General features: G+C 62.5%; 2 protein-coding genes across 5 annotated transcripts in view; one reads left to right on the top strand and one right to left on the bottom strand.

The window, feature by feature from the left end:
• Positions 1–1,295: 1,295 nt before the first annotated feature.
• On the bottom strand, positions 1,296–9,950 carry SPIRE2 (spire type actin nucleation factor 2). 2 transcript variants are annotated; one of them, XM_027466398.3, is made up of 15 exons: positions 7,538–9,950; positions 4,961–4,998; positions 4,399–4,758; positions 4,140–4,220; positions 3,897–4,061; positions 3,713–3,799; positions 3,468–3,591; positions 3,187–3,356; positions 2,858–3,083; positions 2,546–2,679; positions 2,288–2,422; positions 2,145–2,212; positions 2,001–2,028; positions 1,715–1,830; positions 1,296–1,612 (listed from the first exon to the last, which is right to left on the bottom strand). In XM_027466398.3, the coding sequence occupies exons 1-15, from the start codon at positions 8,331–8,333 to the stop codon at positions 1,417–1,419; spliced, it is 2,724 nt and encodes a 907-aa protein (XP_027322199.1). In that variant the 5' UTR covers positions 8,334–9,950; the 3' UTR covers positions 1,296–1,416. The 2 variants fall into 2 exon arrangements, with proteins under 2 accessions (XP_027322199.1, XP_027322200.1); XM_027466399.3 differs by having other exon boundaries at positions 2,921–3,083; positions 7,538–9,945.
• Positions 9,951–11,809: 1,859 nt separating this feature from the next.
• FANCA (FA complementation group A) overlaps positions 11,810–14,928 on the top strand; it is a 37,910-nt gene continuing 34,791 nt past the window's right edge. For 2 of the 3 annotated variants that reach the window (XM_072043971.1, XM_072043974.1), the window contains exons 1-5: positions 11,819–11,914; positions 12,455–12,564; positions 13,476–13,548; positions 13,997–14,139; positions 14,656–14,751. In XM_072043971.1, coding sequence (XP_071900072.1) covers positions 11,872–11,914; positions 12,455–12,564; positions 13,476–13,548; positions 13,997–14,139; positions 14,656–14,751 — 465 coding nt within the window. In that variant the 5' untranslated portion in view covers positions 11,819–11,871. Of the gene's footprint in view, positions 11,915–12,454; positions 12,565–13,475; positions 13,549–13,996; positions 14,140–14,655; positions 14,752–14,928 lie in introns of all 3 variants that reach the window. The other variant, XM_072043973.1, reaches the window with a different exon arrangement.

Below are 14,928 nucleotides of genomic sequence, written 5' to 3' on the forward strand. Positions count from 1 at the left end.
GTATAGGGGTGTCTGGGGATGGGGGTTTCTGGGGACATGGGGGGGTCTGGGGACAGGGGGCTGTCGGGACGGGGGTGTCTGGGGACATGAGGGTGTCTGGGGACATGAGGGTGTCTGGGTATAGGTATAGGGGTGTCTAGGGACAGGGGGGTGTCTGGGGACATGGGGGTATATGGGGACATGGGGGTATATGGGGACATGGGGGTATATGGGGGCATGGGGGTGTCTGGGGGCATGGGGGTGTCTAGGGTTAAGGGGTGTCTGGGGACAGAAGTATCTGGGGACAGGGGGTGTCTGGGTATAGGTATGGGGGTGTCTGGGGACATGGAGGTGTCTGGGGAACAGGGGGGTGTCTGTGGATGGGGGTGTCTGAAGATGGGGGTGTCTGGGTATAGGTATAGGGGTGTCTGGGGATGAGGGTGTCTGGGGACAGAGGTATCTGGGGACGGGGGGTGTTTGGGTATAGGGATGGGGGTATCTGGGGATGGGGGTGTCTGGGGATGAGGGTGTCTGGGGACAGAGGTATCTGGGGACAAGGGGTGTCTGGGGACATGGAGGTGTCTGGGGACAGGGGGCTGTCGGGATGGGGGTGTCTGGGGACATGGGGGTGTCTGGGTATAGGTATGGGGGTGTCTGGGGATGGGGGGTGTCTGGGGACATGGGGGTGTCTGGGAGCATGGGGGTGCCTGGGGACATGGAGGTGTCTAGGGATAAGGGGTGTCTGGGGACAGAGGTATCTGGGGACAGGGGGTGTCTGGGTATAGGGGTGCCTGGGGACATGGGGGTGTCTGGGGACGGGGCACTGTGCTGTGGGAAGGGGCTGTGGGATTTCCCCCTGGTGCCCCCAGGGTGTGCAGCCCATCCCAGGGGGTGCCGAGCATCACAGGGGGGGCGGCTGCCCCCAGCCCCCAGCTCCCAGTTGCCCCAGGACCCACAGGGCCATGGCGGTGTGGAGCAGGCCCGTGGGACATCCAGCCTTGGGGCCACAAGACACAGAGACCACCCCACATCCCCCCCAGCACCCTTTTCCCCAACCCCCCCAGCACAGGAGCCGCCGCTGTGGCCCCGAGGGGCAGCCCGGGATGGTTTATTTTCGGGGGCCGCTATGTACAGAGCGCTGCGGGGCCGTAAGGCATCCCAGCCCCGCCAGGCCTTGGCACTGCAGCGGGGCTGGGGGGGCTGAGGATGCCCCGGGGAGGGCGTCCCCGTCCCCAAAGGGCCGTGCCAGCGTCCCCTCAGCGGCGGGGACGGGTGGCTCCCCGGGGGACGTGGGCTGGGGGATACGGGGCCGGCCTGCCGCGGGCCCTACACCCCCGTGGTCCGTCAGGTATATAAATATAGAGGCTGTGTGTCCGTCCGTGTGTCTGTCCCTATATATATAGATATGTACATCCCGGCGGGGCCGGCGCCGGGCCCTCACTTGTACCAGGACTCGCAGCGGGCGGCTCGGCGCGGCGCGGCGTTGAGGACGGCCACGCTGCGGCGGCTGGAGCAGACGACGTCGGTGACGAAGCCGCTGCAGTCGCTGCAGACGTCGCGCAGGACCGAGCCCTGGGCGTAGATGTGGGGGAATTCCTCTTCCACGCGGCGCCAGCCCGGGCCCTGCAGCGAGCTGGGGGGGCGCAGAGCGGGTGGTCAGCCCCCAGAAAGAGGAGGAGGAGGCTGGGAGGAAGGCAGCGGAGGGCACGGGGCCCTTGTGGGGTTTGGGACTCACTGGAAGGTTTCCCTCCTGCGCAGCGGCAGGGCTTTGGCCAGCAGCGATCCCGGGAGGCTCTCGAAGCCCAGTGCGTAGACGGGGATGTGAGCCAGCTTCTTGGAAGGCATCTTCATCTGCCGGGGCGTGCAGGCATCAGGGACAGCACCCATGGGTGCCCCCTCTGCCCTAGGGCACGGCTGGGTGGGCTCAGCCATGCTCGGTGCCTCTGTCCTGGTGTCACCCCCACCAACAGGACGGGGACGGGGACAGGGGCTGGTGGCACTGAGCCAGGCAGGTCCCTTACCTTCAGGCTGCAGGAGGTGCAGACGGACCTGGGGACACGGAGAGAGGCTGCTGAGCAAGGCCAGCACCGCGGCACCCTCCCACCACCCTCCCAGCACTGTTATATGGCACGGCACGGCATGGCACGGCACGGCACGGTGCTCACCGCTTGCAGAAGAGGCAAGCTGAGGGCCAGGAGAAGAGGGGGAACTTGGTGCGGCAGCAGCAGCAGACCTGCGGGCACAGGCAGGGTGAGCACCAGGAGGGCAGCGTGCGGCCAACCCGGTCCCCTCCAGCCCCGGCTCCCACCTTGCCCTTCTTCAGGCTGTTGTAGAGCTCCTTGCTCTGCTGGAACTTCTCCATCTCGGCCTTGACCAGCACCCTGCGCACGTTGATCATCTCCTCCACCGTGAGGGCCAGGCTCTCCACGGGGTGGCTGAACTCCTGTGGGCGCAGAGGGGCTGTCACCCCGGCACGGGCACAGGGCACCCAGTGTGGCGTGCCCCACACAGTGTGCACCCCGTGTGGGGCTGTGCTCGCAGCCCCAGCCCCACTGCAGGCACCCACCAGCCACAGGTGCTTGGAGCTGCTGCTGGGGGCAGCGCTGGGGCCGTCCTCTGGCCTCTCCTCCACGGAGCCCAGGGCAGCACGGGGCGGCGCAGAGCCGTACGGCACCGGGTGGTAGCTGGCGGGGACCGAGCCTGCACGGGTGGGACACAGTGAGGACACGGGAGGGACACTAAGGACACGCTGCTGCACGAGACCCCTCCAGCAGGCGCCTGCTGGAGGGCACGGCAAAGCCACCCTTGGGGACATGGGGACAGGGGTGCCACAGGGCATGCGGCGTATGGGGTGGACTGGGGGGCTGGGGGCACTGACTGCAATGGGATGGAGATCCTGGTGCACGGCTGGGCTTCTGGGGTGGCCACGGGGTGCAGGTACCTGAGCGGGGTCGGGGCTCGGGCTCCAGTGGCCCCAGCACCTCGGGTGCAGCCTGGCTGCTGCTGAGCTCGCTCTGGAACTGGGCCAGGTCCTGCTCCGAGAAGGAGCGGTCCCGCTTCATGGGCAGCCCCAAACCGGGCTCTGTTCCTGGTGAGTCCTCCTCCTGCAAGGCCACAGGGACGGCGTCACACGGAGAACCCCGTGTCCCCGTCCTCTGCCCTCCTGGCATGCGCCCCACAGCGTCCCCACCGCATGCCCTCTCTTGCCTCGGAGATGTTCATCTCCTCCATCTCGGCCAGCGTGGGCGCCTTGAGCAGGACGCGGGGCCGCGGGCGCGGGGGCACGGTGCTGGCCTCCGGCGCGGAGAGGTCGATGCAGGAGCTGGAGGTGAGGTGGCTGGAGCAGGCGTGGGGGATGCAGGGCAGGGAGCTGTAGCCTGCAGACGGGGCCGGAGCTCAGTGCCTCTGTGCGGGGACCCGACGTGGCACTGGGGACCTGCCCCAGCTCCAGAGCATCGCCCGCAGCACAGGGGAGGCGCTGCCAGTACCTTTCTGGCCCCGGTACTGCGTCTCCACGGGCCGGAGCTTCCTCTCCTGCTTGATCTCCTCCAAAATCTTCTCGTGCAGTGTCCTCTGCTTCTGGGGCAGGGGCCGCAGCCGCCGCTCTGATGCCTGGGGGACGCAGAGGTGGGGTGCTGCAGCTTGGGGACGGGGTCCCTCAGGGCTCATGGCGAGCCCACAATGGGTGCTGCTGGCCACGGGGGCACTGCAGCACCACGGGGCTGCCACCCACCTGCTTGAGCGGGGGCCGGGAGCGGATGAAGTCCAGGATGAGCTCGTGGGCATCCTTCTTCACCCGGGGCGGGATGTCACCATCCACCTGGGAGAGGGCAGAGGGGCCGTGGGTGGTGTCAGCGCCCGGGCTAGCCCATGGGACAGCACCTGGCAGGCTGTGGGGACGTCCCCGCTGCGCTCACCATGACCTTGCGGAGCTTGTAGTTGCGCGCGCGGATGTCCTGCATGAGCATCTCGAAGGGGGTGAGCTGGTACTCGGTGGGCAGCGGGTTGAACTGCTTCTCCTGCACCTTCTTCAGCTTCACGCCGTGCCGCAGCTCCCGCATCAGCTGCACCCACAGCCGGGCCTGGCGGGAGTTGGGGGGGTCAGCACCAGCCCCGCCACGGCCCCGGCCCTCAATGCAGCTCCTGCCACACCGCCGTACCCAGTCTGTGTTGCGCAGGCTGCCCAGCTCTGCAGACGGCCTCTCCTTTGCCTCCTCATCCTCGTTCAGCTTCTGCAGCATCTGCCACGGCAGGGGGACACCGTCACCTTGCCACAGCACCCAGCACAAGGGGTGCCCGGCACGCAGCCCCCAGGTTGGCACAGCCCCGTGCACGGCAGCACCGGCACCTCCCCGGCTCTGTGCTCAAAGCACCGCGCTCACCCCAGCATTTTGGGGGGGGTTCCCTGCCGCCGCTCACCTCCTTGGCATCGCGGATCTTGGCCAGGAAAGCTTTGAGCTCCACGGTCTCGGCGAAGAGAGCCCGGCACACGGCCTGGTAGTGAGCCTGGGCTTCGGCGGGGTCAGCGAGGCGCGCGGCGCAGCACCGCATGGCCTGCCCGAAGGTGCGCACGGCCCGCGGCGGCCCCTCGCCGCCCTCCTCCTCCTCCTCCTGCCCCCCATAGCCCTCATCGGCCGTGCCGCAGCCGCTGTCCTCCGAGTCGCTGTTGGTCATCAGGTCGATGAGCTGCTCCAGCTGCGGGCTCAGCTCCCGCTCCTCGTTCTCGTCCAGCCCCCAGTCCAGCGCCCGGTAGATGGCGAAGCCCAAGGACTGCACCATCTGCAAGGAGATGGCAGTGTCTGTGCCACCACGATCCCTGGCACCTCCCGAGCCACGGAGGCCCTGTGCATGACACCCCATCTTCTGGGGCTGTCTCTGACCCCCCCGGTGCACCCAGGACCCCATTACTGCAGGGCGAGGGTGCCTGCAGGGGCCAGCGAGGAGATGTGGGGCCTGGCGAGCACCCCGGGCCCCCACGTACCTGTGCTTCAGCAGCGGGTGTCAGCAGCAGGGGTAGCTCTGGGGGAGAGGAAGGCTCAGTCACTGCGGGCTCGCCCCACATCACCTCATGCTCCCCACCACACCTGAGCTGAGATCCCCACTCCCATCCCAAGCTGACCCCATGGCTGGCGCAGCCTCAGGGTGCTGAGCCCCCTGCCCTGGTCCCCAGCACCAGCCGATGCCCTGCCTGCCAACAGCTGGAGCCGGGAGGGAGAGGTGGCATTTTGGGTGGCACATTGGGTAGCATCATCACCCCATTAGCACTGGGGCCAGGGGAGCAGCGTGCTCTGCACCCCCTGCACGGCCCCAGGGCTGCAGGCCCCAGCAGGGTGCAGAGGGACCGGCGGAGCACCCACAGAGTGCGCCCTGCGTGCGGTGCGCTGTGGTGCCGGGCTGTGCTCAGCTGACGGCGCTCACGGCGCTCCTTTCACTGCAGAGGCGGCATGGCTGGGGCGCTGTGCACACACATGGCACCGTGCACACACAGCACCACGCATACACAAGCCCCGTGCACACACAAGCTCCATGCACATGCACACACACGCACAGGTCCGTGCCATAACCTCGCAGGCAGCTCAGACCCCCCGGAGGAGCACGGTGGCCACAGGACACCCAGCAGCAGTGCCTTTTGCACCAACCCCGAGGGAAGGAAGTGCCCAGATGCCCCCGGCTTGGCTTTCCCCAGCAGCAGCTGCAGAGCAGAGCCACTTCCCGGGCCCAGGAGAGCCCAGGCCATCCCCCGTGTCCATTACCTCTCCATTTAGCTGATCAATGCAGCAGCCCAGGGGAGAGGTGGCTCAGGCCACGTGCCGGCCGTGGCCAGATGCCCAGCCCAGCACTCATAGGGCAGGGTGAGACCAGCTGGGACAGGAAAACATCCCACAGGACCCTGTGCCCCATCTGGACCACATCAAACACTGTGGGATTCTGTGGCCGTCCCCAAGCCCCGCTGGCGGCCCTGCAGGGGACAGCATCACATCCCGCATCGTGGCAGAGGAGCCGGCCGAGCCAGCCACGGGGAGGAAACAGAAAATCTTTTCCAGGATGTAAATCAGGGACGAAGCGCCTGCGGCTGTGGCGGGACAGCCACACCTGGAACGGCAGCGCCTGCTGCTGCCATGGCAAACGGGGCCACTTGGGTGGTGTTTGCGCAGCGCTCACGTGCTGCCTGCTCCCTCGGGCTGTCAGGGTTGGGGCCGGGCATCCCGTGGGATGGGGACCTGGAGCTGCTCAGGCAGCTGCTGCCAGCTCACCCGGCCCATTCCGGCCCCACAGCCGGGAGCAGCTGCCAAGCCACGTGCCGGTGCCCGTGCCCTACCTGCGGTGGTGCTGGGACTCACCCACAGCCCCTCGAGCACCCTGCAGCAGTGAAGGGCCCGGCTCCATCCCCCTTCATTCCCTGTTCCCCTGGGATTTTCCCTGCCCGGCTGCCGGCAGCAAGGACACGCAGCGACACCGCAGCATCCCTGCCCGCTGCCAGCAGCGGGGACGCACAGCGGTGCCGCAGCCTCAGCTGGCCGTGAGCAAGGGCACGGGGTGACAATGAAGTGTCCCTGTGGGGCTGCGAGGCTCCCAGGAGACCCCACAAGCTCCAAGCACCAAAATCCATCTTGGGGCACGCAGCCGCTGGTCCGGGGCTGGGTGCAGGGCTGTCCCCACGCTGTCCCCACGCGGGGCGAGGCGGGGGCTCAGCCCTGCCCCAGCTCTGTCATTAGGCACACGGTGCTCAGCCCCGCGCCGAGCCGCCTCGCAGTGCTGCTGGCACCCGGCGGTGCCTAATTACAGACCATAAACACAGCCGGCCCTGCCCAGCAGCGCCAACCGCCCGCAGGGAGGGCACGGCCATGAGTCCAAAGGTCAGGAACGGTGCTGCCCCAAAATGCCCCTTCCGGGTGCCCAGGATGGAGGGGAGTGGGGGCTGAGCGTGCATCCCATCCCGTGGGTGTGCTGCGTGTGCGCTGAGTGCCCGTGTGCGTGCAGGTTTGTCCCCATGCCTGTCCCTGCCGTGTGTCCTGCCTGTCCTGAAGGGCTCCATGTCCCGGGCCCTGCACCGTGGACACCCCGCACCCCGGTGCCCCTACCCGCTGTGCCACGCACACCCCGTGCCCAGCTCACGGGGCACCCAGCAGCCTCCTCCCGGGGCAAGGTGCTGCCGGTGCCGGTGCCGGTGTTGCACCAGGCCTGGATCCCCGAGCCACCGACCCTCTGCCGGTGCCGGCACCCACGGTGCCAATGCTGGAACCGACCCGGTGCCGGGACAGAGGCTTGGGGTGCGCACCCCCCCTTCACCCCCCACCTCACCAGGGCCTGTTGGTCCCGGTTTACCGGTTGCCAGCCCCCCACCCGTGGATGCCTTCCAACCCCCTGCCTCCCACGGAGCCCACCGGGTCCCGCAGCGGTGCCATCCCTCTCCCCACCCCCTCCCAGCCTCCCGCTGCCGGTTCCCTCTCCCCGCTCCCGTTGCCCCCCCCTGGTTCCAGCGGGGCTCTGTCCTCCCCCCATTCCCCGCAGCACCCCCTACCGGTCCCGGGGCTCCCTCCCTTCTTTCCCCTCTCACCGGGCGGCGGTGCCGGGAGCCCCACGGTCCCGTCGGCTCGGAGTAGGATGTCTGCGGTGCGGGGGGGCGCGGCGGGGGCGGCGGCGGCGGCGCGGCAGCCCTGGAAGCAGAGCGCCCACGCCTGCTCCTCGTTCAGCGGCTGCTCGTAGCACTTCAGCACCTCCTCCAGGGACAGCTCCCGCGGGGCCCCGCCACCGGCCCGCGCCATCGCCCCATCCCCGCGCCCCCGCCGCCGCCGCCGCCGCCGCCGCCGCCGCCGACCTCCGCCGCACGGGCGGGGCGGGAGGGGCGGAGGTGTTTGGGGGGGGAGCGGCTCGGCTCGGCCCCGCTCGGCTCGGAGCTGCGCCGCCCCCGTTGCCGGCTCCTCCCTCGTCGCCACCGCCCGGGGCGCGCGGTGCTGCGGGGGCTCGGTGCGGTGCGGTGCGGTTCGGTTCGGTGTGGCTCGGTTCAGCACGGCTCGGTTCAGCACGGCTCGGTACGGCCCCGCAAGCTGCCGGGGTGCAAGGATCGGCGGCGAGAGGCGGGGCTGGGCGCAGGGTGCGTGCAAGGTGCAAGGGCGCAGGGTGCGCGGCGCGGAGAGCGCAGGGGGCGCAGGGCGCAGGGCGCACGCAGGGTGCGCGGCATGCGGGGTGCGGGGGGGATGCGGGGCGCAGGGCGCACAAAACAGTGCAGAGGATGCAGCTGCATGCAGGGTGCAGGGTGCAGCTGGGTGCAGGGTGCATGGCACAGCTGCATACAGGGTGCAGGACACAGTGGGGTGTAGGGTGCAGGGTGCGTGAGTGCAGGTGGGGTGCATGGGGAAGGGTGCAGGGTGCAGGGCCCACAGCGGGGTGCGGGGTGTGGAGCAGAGCTGTGGGACAGCCCCACCACGGGGCTGTGTGGTATGGAATGATTCCTGCCACCCGGAAGGTCTGCTGGGGCCACCTCAGAGGTCAGGCACGGCCACGACTCAGGGCTCAGCCTCAGACCTGAGGCATGGAAGCCACGAGCTCCTCGGGGGCCATCCCACATCACAATGTGCAGCAAGCTGGGAAGGTGGCTGCAAGGACACAAGGAGCCCCTGGAAGCCCCTAGGAGCGCTCAGAGCCAGGAGGTCTCCTGGGGAAGTGTCTCCATGGGCTTTGTGCAGCCCTGCATCGCCTGCAGGAGCAGGGACCCCGCCAGCGTACGGGGCTGGGGCTGAAAACCAGGAACCCGAGCACCGGAGCAGGGAGGACCAGAGGCAGCATTTCTGGGGTGTCTGCGGGCTGCATCCTCTGGAAGAGGCCTGGGGGCAAAGGCAGGCAGCGCGCCAGCAGCCGGCAGCGTGGTGCACTGCTGTTTTGGCATGGCCAGGAGCAGCAGAAGCCAGCTGAAGGCACTGAGGTGGGGCCTTGGGGTGTCTCGCTGAGGTAATGTCCCGTGGGAGCATGGCAGGGGGGGCACCCACAGAGTCTGGCATGGCTCGGTGCCCGCAGCAGAGCAGGGAGCAGATGGCCTGCCGTGAAAGGTCAGGCAGCAAAATGAAGCTTGTCATTACGAGCTTCCCGTTTGCATGATGCACAAAACCCACCTCAGCTCCATTAAGCCATGAGCAGGAACTGGGGCCACTGGGGCCACCCGTCTGTCCCGCGTGGCCAAAGGGCTGCCCTGGGGCACCGTGGATGGGACTGTGCCTGCAGCGCCATGGCTTGGCTGAGCGAGAGGCTTCCAGCTAGGGGAGAATTCCCTCCTGGACACCCCGAGCAGCATCAGCTCCTTCTTTTGGGTAAGGAAATGGCAGAGCTGAGCTGCTGAGGAAGGCACGGCTGGGAAGTGCAGCCCTGCCTGCTGCAGTGCCCTGGGGCCAGGGAGACAGGAGGATGGGTGCAGATCATCTGTGCACCCCTGGGATCGCCCAAATGCACCATCAGCTGGGCCAGGGTTTGGGGAGCATGGTGGTGGCTGCCTCCCCCCTGGGGCCACCACGCTCGCTGCCATCCTGACTGCCCCTGCAGCTCGGCCACAAAGCCCCAGGAGCCACGGGGACGGGGAGCCGAGGCAGGACGGAGCTCCAGCTGCATCAGGAAGGAAAATGCAGCAGATCTTGGCTGTGATGCCCGTGTCTGCGTCTCGCTTTCTGCTCAAACGAGTGCGATTTGAATGTGACATTCACCCTGTCATCAGCCGGCTTTGTAGCCTGCTTTGGCAGCGATGGCAGAGGGAGGAAACCCAAGCGCGCTGCCCGGCGCGGGGCCGAGCCGGCTGCTGGCTCTCCTGCTCCCCAGGACCTGCTGCTGCCTCCGGACACAGCCAGGGCGGCACCGCCGGGGCCGGGTGCGGGCCTTTGGAGGCAGCGATAACCCAGCCGGCAGGATTTGTGGGAGTGCATTTGAATTATAAAGCTCACAGCCCTTCGCTTTGGGTGAAACTGTAATTAATGTGAAATCAAGATATAATTAAAAGCTACCGCCTTGGAAAAAAATCAAACAAAAGCCAAGCGTGTATGTGCATAGGGGACATTTAATTAAAAAATGAAAGAAATAGGGGAAAAAAATGAACAGGTTGGGAAAAGGTTGCAAATCACTGCAGGAGCGTCAGATTTCCCCACCTCCCACCCCTTTGTGCGTCGAAGCATGACGAGTGGCAGCGTGGCGGGGCTGGGACATGGGGCAGAGCTGTGCACAGTGTTTGTTTTCAGGTGATACACTGCCTGGGTTTCCTTTGTCGTATGCAAAACATTTCCTTGAACATCCCCAGGATGTCGAGATGACTGCGCACAGCTCCTGTGGGGCTGGATGCACGTATTCAGCTTCTTTGGCTGCTGTGCTGGGCTCAGGATCGTGAAGGGAGGGAGTGCTTGGCGAGATGCTGTGCTCTTGGGGTGTGCTGGCCTCAGATGTGGCCGGACTTGGACGTGCCCGAGCTCAAGGGGAGCTCCTTGGTGTCACCACCTCAAGTACAAACCTTGGCTGCACCTCCTCTCACCTTTTTGGGAGGTTTCTCATCACTTTGGCCCTTTGATGTGGTGTTTTTGCCCAATTTCCTGATGGTGCAGGATATAGTGGCCTGCTGACTGCTCTCAGGCATTCTGGCACCCCAAAATTCCCATGCCAGCCCCTTATTGAACCCCAGTCCTCACTCCTGATCAAAGCAGCCAGGGGCTGTGAGCACTGGAGGCCAGCCCTGTCCCCAGGCACCACCGAGGAGCGGATGGATGAGCCTGTTCCTCTGGGCAAGCATGGCTCATAGGCATGATGCTGAACAGATCGGGATGGATTCCACAAAACTCCCACCCGTAGGGGCAGTTTTATCACAGAGGTCTCCAGTACGACCAAGTTTCACCTTCCCCTTGCCTGGACACAACCAAGGGGTGGACGTGAGGCCTCCACGCTGCTCACCCTGCAGCTGAGGAAGATGTCCCCACAGAGGCAGGTCCCTGGGTGGGATCCATGCCCTCGGAGCAGCTTGACATGGCCCAGCAGCACAGCAGTGCCCTGGGGCAGGAGGAGAGCCTGTCCGGGGACACTGCCTCGGCAGGGATGTTGAATCACGGCGTGCTTGTTAAGGCTCCATTTCCTTTCTAGACTCTTCTTCATTAATATTTCAATTAAAACCAATCCTCTGAGCAGACCGCGTTAACTCAGGATACCTCACAGATAGTGCGCCGAGGGATTAAATATAGCGAGAGCCGCTCTTCGCAGGCTGGCAAACCCGCGAGGCTGCAGATGCTGGTAAGGGAGAAGTTTTCTGTTCGATTCACACGTTGGGGGACGACCTCCCTGACAGGGAGTGTGACAGGGACAGACATTGTGCCACCTCCTGCGCTGTGGCAGGGGGAAGGAGAGGCTGGAGGGCTGGGGCTGGCACAGCGAGCACAGGGCTGCAGCCCTAGCACTGCCAGGAAGGGATTTCAGGTGAGGACTGTGGGGTCAGTCCCTCATGGGACCAGTGCTGCCCTAAAAGCATCCCAGAGCCAATTCCATCACAGGGCACTGAGCGCCTGCAGCCAGCGGGTGAGACCCCAGGGTGAATTTCCACCTTCCCCAGGCAATGCTTGTGTTCCACACACAGTGAGCTGCTTTTGTTTCACACACAATGAGCTGCCACCCCCTGCTCTGTACCCTCGGCAGCCACAGGTACGGGTGGCAGCAGTGCCAGTCCCACACAGGACCCCAAGGGACCCGCCACCTCACGCCACCCCGCCCTCCCCAACATGGCGGCCTCCTGCCGCCGCCACTACCAAGATGGCGGGCGGGCGGGTGGGCGGGACCACGCCTCCTGCCAGCCAATAGGCGAAGGGAGCGCCTGGGCGGCCAGCCAATGGCGGCGCGGAGCGGGCGGGTTGGTTTGGCGGGCAGCGGCTGGGCGCCGCCATGATGGCGGGCACGGGAGGGAGCGAGCTGAGGGCGCTGCTGGGTGGGTGCGGGACGGGGCCGCCCTGGCGCTTGGGGGAGAGGGCTGAGTTCGCCCTCTGTGCCGGACAGCTCACCCTTCATCTGGTTTGGGGCTCCCTGGGGCTCCAGGCAGCCCTGTCCTAGCCTCTCGGGTGCCCCCAGCCCTTCAGGTGCTGTCTGCCCCCCTCAGGAGCTGCTTGCAGAGCCCTGAGGTGGGGGTGTCCTGAGGTGGGGGTGTCCTGAGGTGGGGGTGTCCTGAGGTGGGGGTGTCTGGTAAAATTTGGCTTGGGCAAGGCCAAGGCCAATGGCGCAGTGCCTGGCAGCCTTGGCTGCACTGGGCTCCTCATGCCAATGTGTGCTGAAGGCCGCAGGCTTCATGGGCCTTGCTGCCCTGTGCTGTGTTTGAAATGATCTTCCCAGTTTCTGCCCGCTGAGGGTCTGGCCAGGGCCCTCTCGGCGCTGTCAGTGATGTGTGGTGGGGCAGCAGGGTGGGAGAGGGAGATTGCCTCATCAGCGGGGGCCAGAGCACGCTTTGGTTTTAAAATAAACCCAAACTTCTCAGCAGGGAGAGCCAGGAAACGAAGAAGCACCTTTGGGAGCGGAGCAGAGCTCTGTCAAGCAGCTCTGCGGCTTCTGGACCGCCATCAGAACCTGAACGACCTCCTCCTGGAGGTAGGAGCGGGGCAGGGACCTCGGGAGATGCCTGCTGGAGAGGGATTTCCATCAGGGTCATTCCCAGGGCAGCTGTGAAATGTCCCAGGAACACATTTTTCATGATAAGTGAAAAGGAAAAAACAGCACTGTGGAAGTAAGCTGAAGCTTAGAGGTCTGCTTTGCAGAAATTAGACCCTTTTTTTGGTTATTGTTATAGGCTAAAAATGGTCAAGCATGGGGCAAACGGATAAATGGAAATCCAGCACCTGTCTGGGTGCCAGAATTGCCTTTTTGTGTGTATAGGGGGAAAAAAAAGCTGGAGAGGCTATTAGATTTCCTGAATTAACAACCGTTTCTGACTAACGTGACTTTCTTTATGAAGACATGTTTGATTTGTCTGCGTACGTGCTTAAGCCAAGATTCTGTCTTGGCCATGTTCTACCATCTCCTCCTGTACTAGAGAAAATTTTTGATTTTGGTGACTGGAGTAGGCAATTCCAATACTTCCCATGGTTCAGCCACAAGAATGTTTCTTTCTCTAGAGAATGTGTGTCTTTATTTAAAAGCAGATAATAAGGGGAGGGGTGATTTAGCTATAAAAGGATGCAAAGTTTTGCTGTGTTCATCAAATATTCATGACACTGTAACTGCACAGACAAGATTTCTGGTGCTGATCTGTTGGGTAACTATGAACAAGGAACTTTGACCTGTTTCTCGCTTTCTCTGAATAAAAGGAACATATTTATATCTTGCAAGGTGCCTTAAAATCCATGGTTTTCCATGACTGTGCAGGAGCATGCTGTTAATTTCATGTCAATTGCTCCAGCCCCATAGAATGCCAGAGCTGCTAAATATGCTTTGGAGGGAATATATTTGTAGAAGTGTGTAATAGACGTCCAAGACTGTTAATGTTTTTGTTTTGTGTGCAGGTGGAAGATTTAGTCAAGCCAGCTGGAGAGAGTGGCAAAGAGCACCAGGAAGCATTGTCAGAATCGTTTATTGGTGAGTGAAATAACATTAGTTGCAGACATGGAAAAGAACTTCACTTATAAATTTGTCTGTTAGATGCAATCCCGATTTTACTTCCTTCACACTGTTCTGGTCTCCCATTCAGCTGCTTGTATCTTACTTGTTCAGTGAATGACACCCTTGGCCAGGTCTGATTTTCAAATATTTTAATTAGTCTAAAGTGTTCCTGTGAGTCTTGCAAGATTAAAATACAAAATTCTACTTAGCAGGGATTTTCCATTTCTCTGCTTGTTATGCCGTCATTTTATGCGTGGTAAAGGAGTGATGCATGGAAATATAAATGACTTGCCCAGTATAACAAATGATATTGGTGCTGGAAGGAGTTTTAAGACCAGGGATTTCTCTGTTCACAGTCATGTATTTATGCACTGATTTATACTGCATGATGTCAGGTTTCTGCATTGTGGGGTTTTGTTTTTAGTCTCTGTTCTGCAGGAACAGGCCTCAAGATTGGGTGTCCCTGCAGCAGTCTTGGCAGCCAAAAACGCTGTTACCAACATCGAGCAGATCTGTCAGCCTTCTGCAAGCCCCTCTCAAGTACCACTGCTGAACTTGGACCAGAGAGTAAGCAAAAAGCCTTACATTTAGCTTATTAAGAAATCAGTATTTGTGTGTCTGAAATGCTCATAGAAATATGGCACTCTTCTGTACAGGAAAGGAGCTACTTTCTGACACCTTGGAAGTGAAGTTTCCTGTCTGTTACTAGAGTATCTCCAAGCAGGCCCTATATTGTCACCTCTAGTGTGTTCCCTGGTGTGGCTTGGTCTCTTTTATCCGTAGTTCCATCTTTATCAGTCTCAGTTTGCAGCGTAGCGAGGTATGGTGATGGTCTTCCGTACAAAATCTGTGCCAGGACTGCTGGCTCACCTCGCCTCTGAGTAGCTGTCAGGTGCCAGTGCTGTCAGCTCGCCTGCTTTGACTCAGCCTTGAGATGAAAGGTGTGGGACTTCCCCAAGAATTCTCTCCACCATTCAAATTTTTGAAAAACAGAAAGCAACAGGGAAAAAAAAAAATATTTTTGTAAGAATGCGTTATTTACGAGGGAAATAATTTCTGCTTATTTTTTTTTGGTGATTCCAGGAGAGACTGTCTTGCTTGCTTCAAACAGTCAAGGATTTGTTGGTGAACAACGTGTTCAGTCGCTCACGCTTCTGTCAAGAAATATGGAAAATGCAGGTAAGAACTCACAAAGAAAGGTTGCTGTCACGAGCCATTTAGATTTCATCTGTGGAATCAGGTAGGGTGCTTGCAACCCTCTTTTCCAGCGAAGGGCAGGGATAGCTGTAACCTGGAGTGATGCTCTGATCTGTGCTCCATTTTCTTTGGTGTTTCTTGTAATCTACCGAGCACTGC

The sequence above is a fragment of the Anas platyrhynchos genome, chromosome 12 (genome assembly GCF_047663525.1).
Source record: "Anas platyrhynchos isolate ZD024472 breed Pekin duck chromosome 12, IASCAAS_PekinDuck_T2T, whole genome shotgun sequence".
NCBI classification, from domain to species: Eukaryota; Metazoa; Chordata; class Aves; order Anseriformes; family Anatidae; genus Anas; species Anas platyrhynchos.

Coding starts and splice junctions, on each gene's coding strand:
- SPIRE2 (XM_027466398.3), bottom strand. CDS start 8,333: ATGCACCCCACCTGCACTCACGCACCCTGCACCCTACACCCCACTGTG. Junction 4,221..4,398: donor AGATCCGCGATGCCAAGGAG/GTGAGCGGCGGC, acceptor CTGCCGTGGCAG/ATGCTGCAGAAGCTGAACGA. Junction 2,423..2,545: donor GCTCCAAGCACCTGTGGCTG/GTGGGTGCCTGC, acceptor CTGCGCCCACAG/GAGTTCAGCCACCCCGTGGA.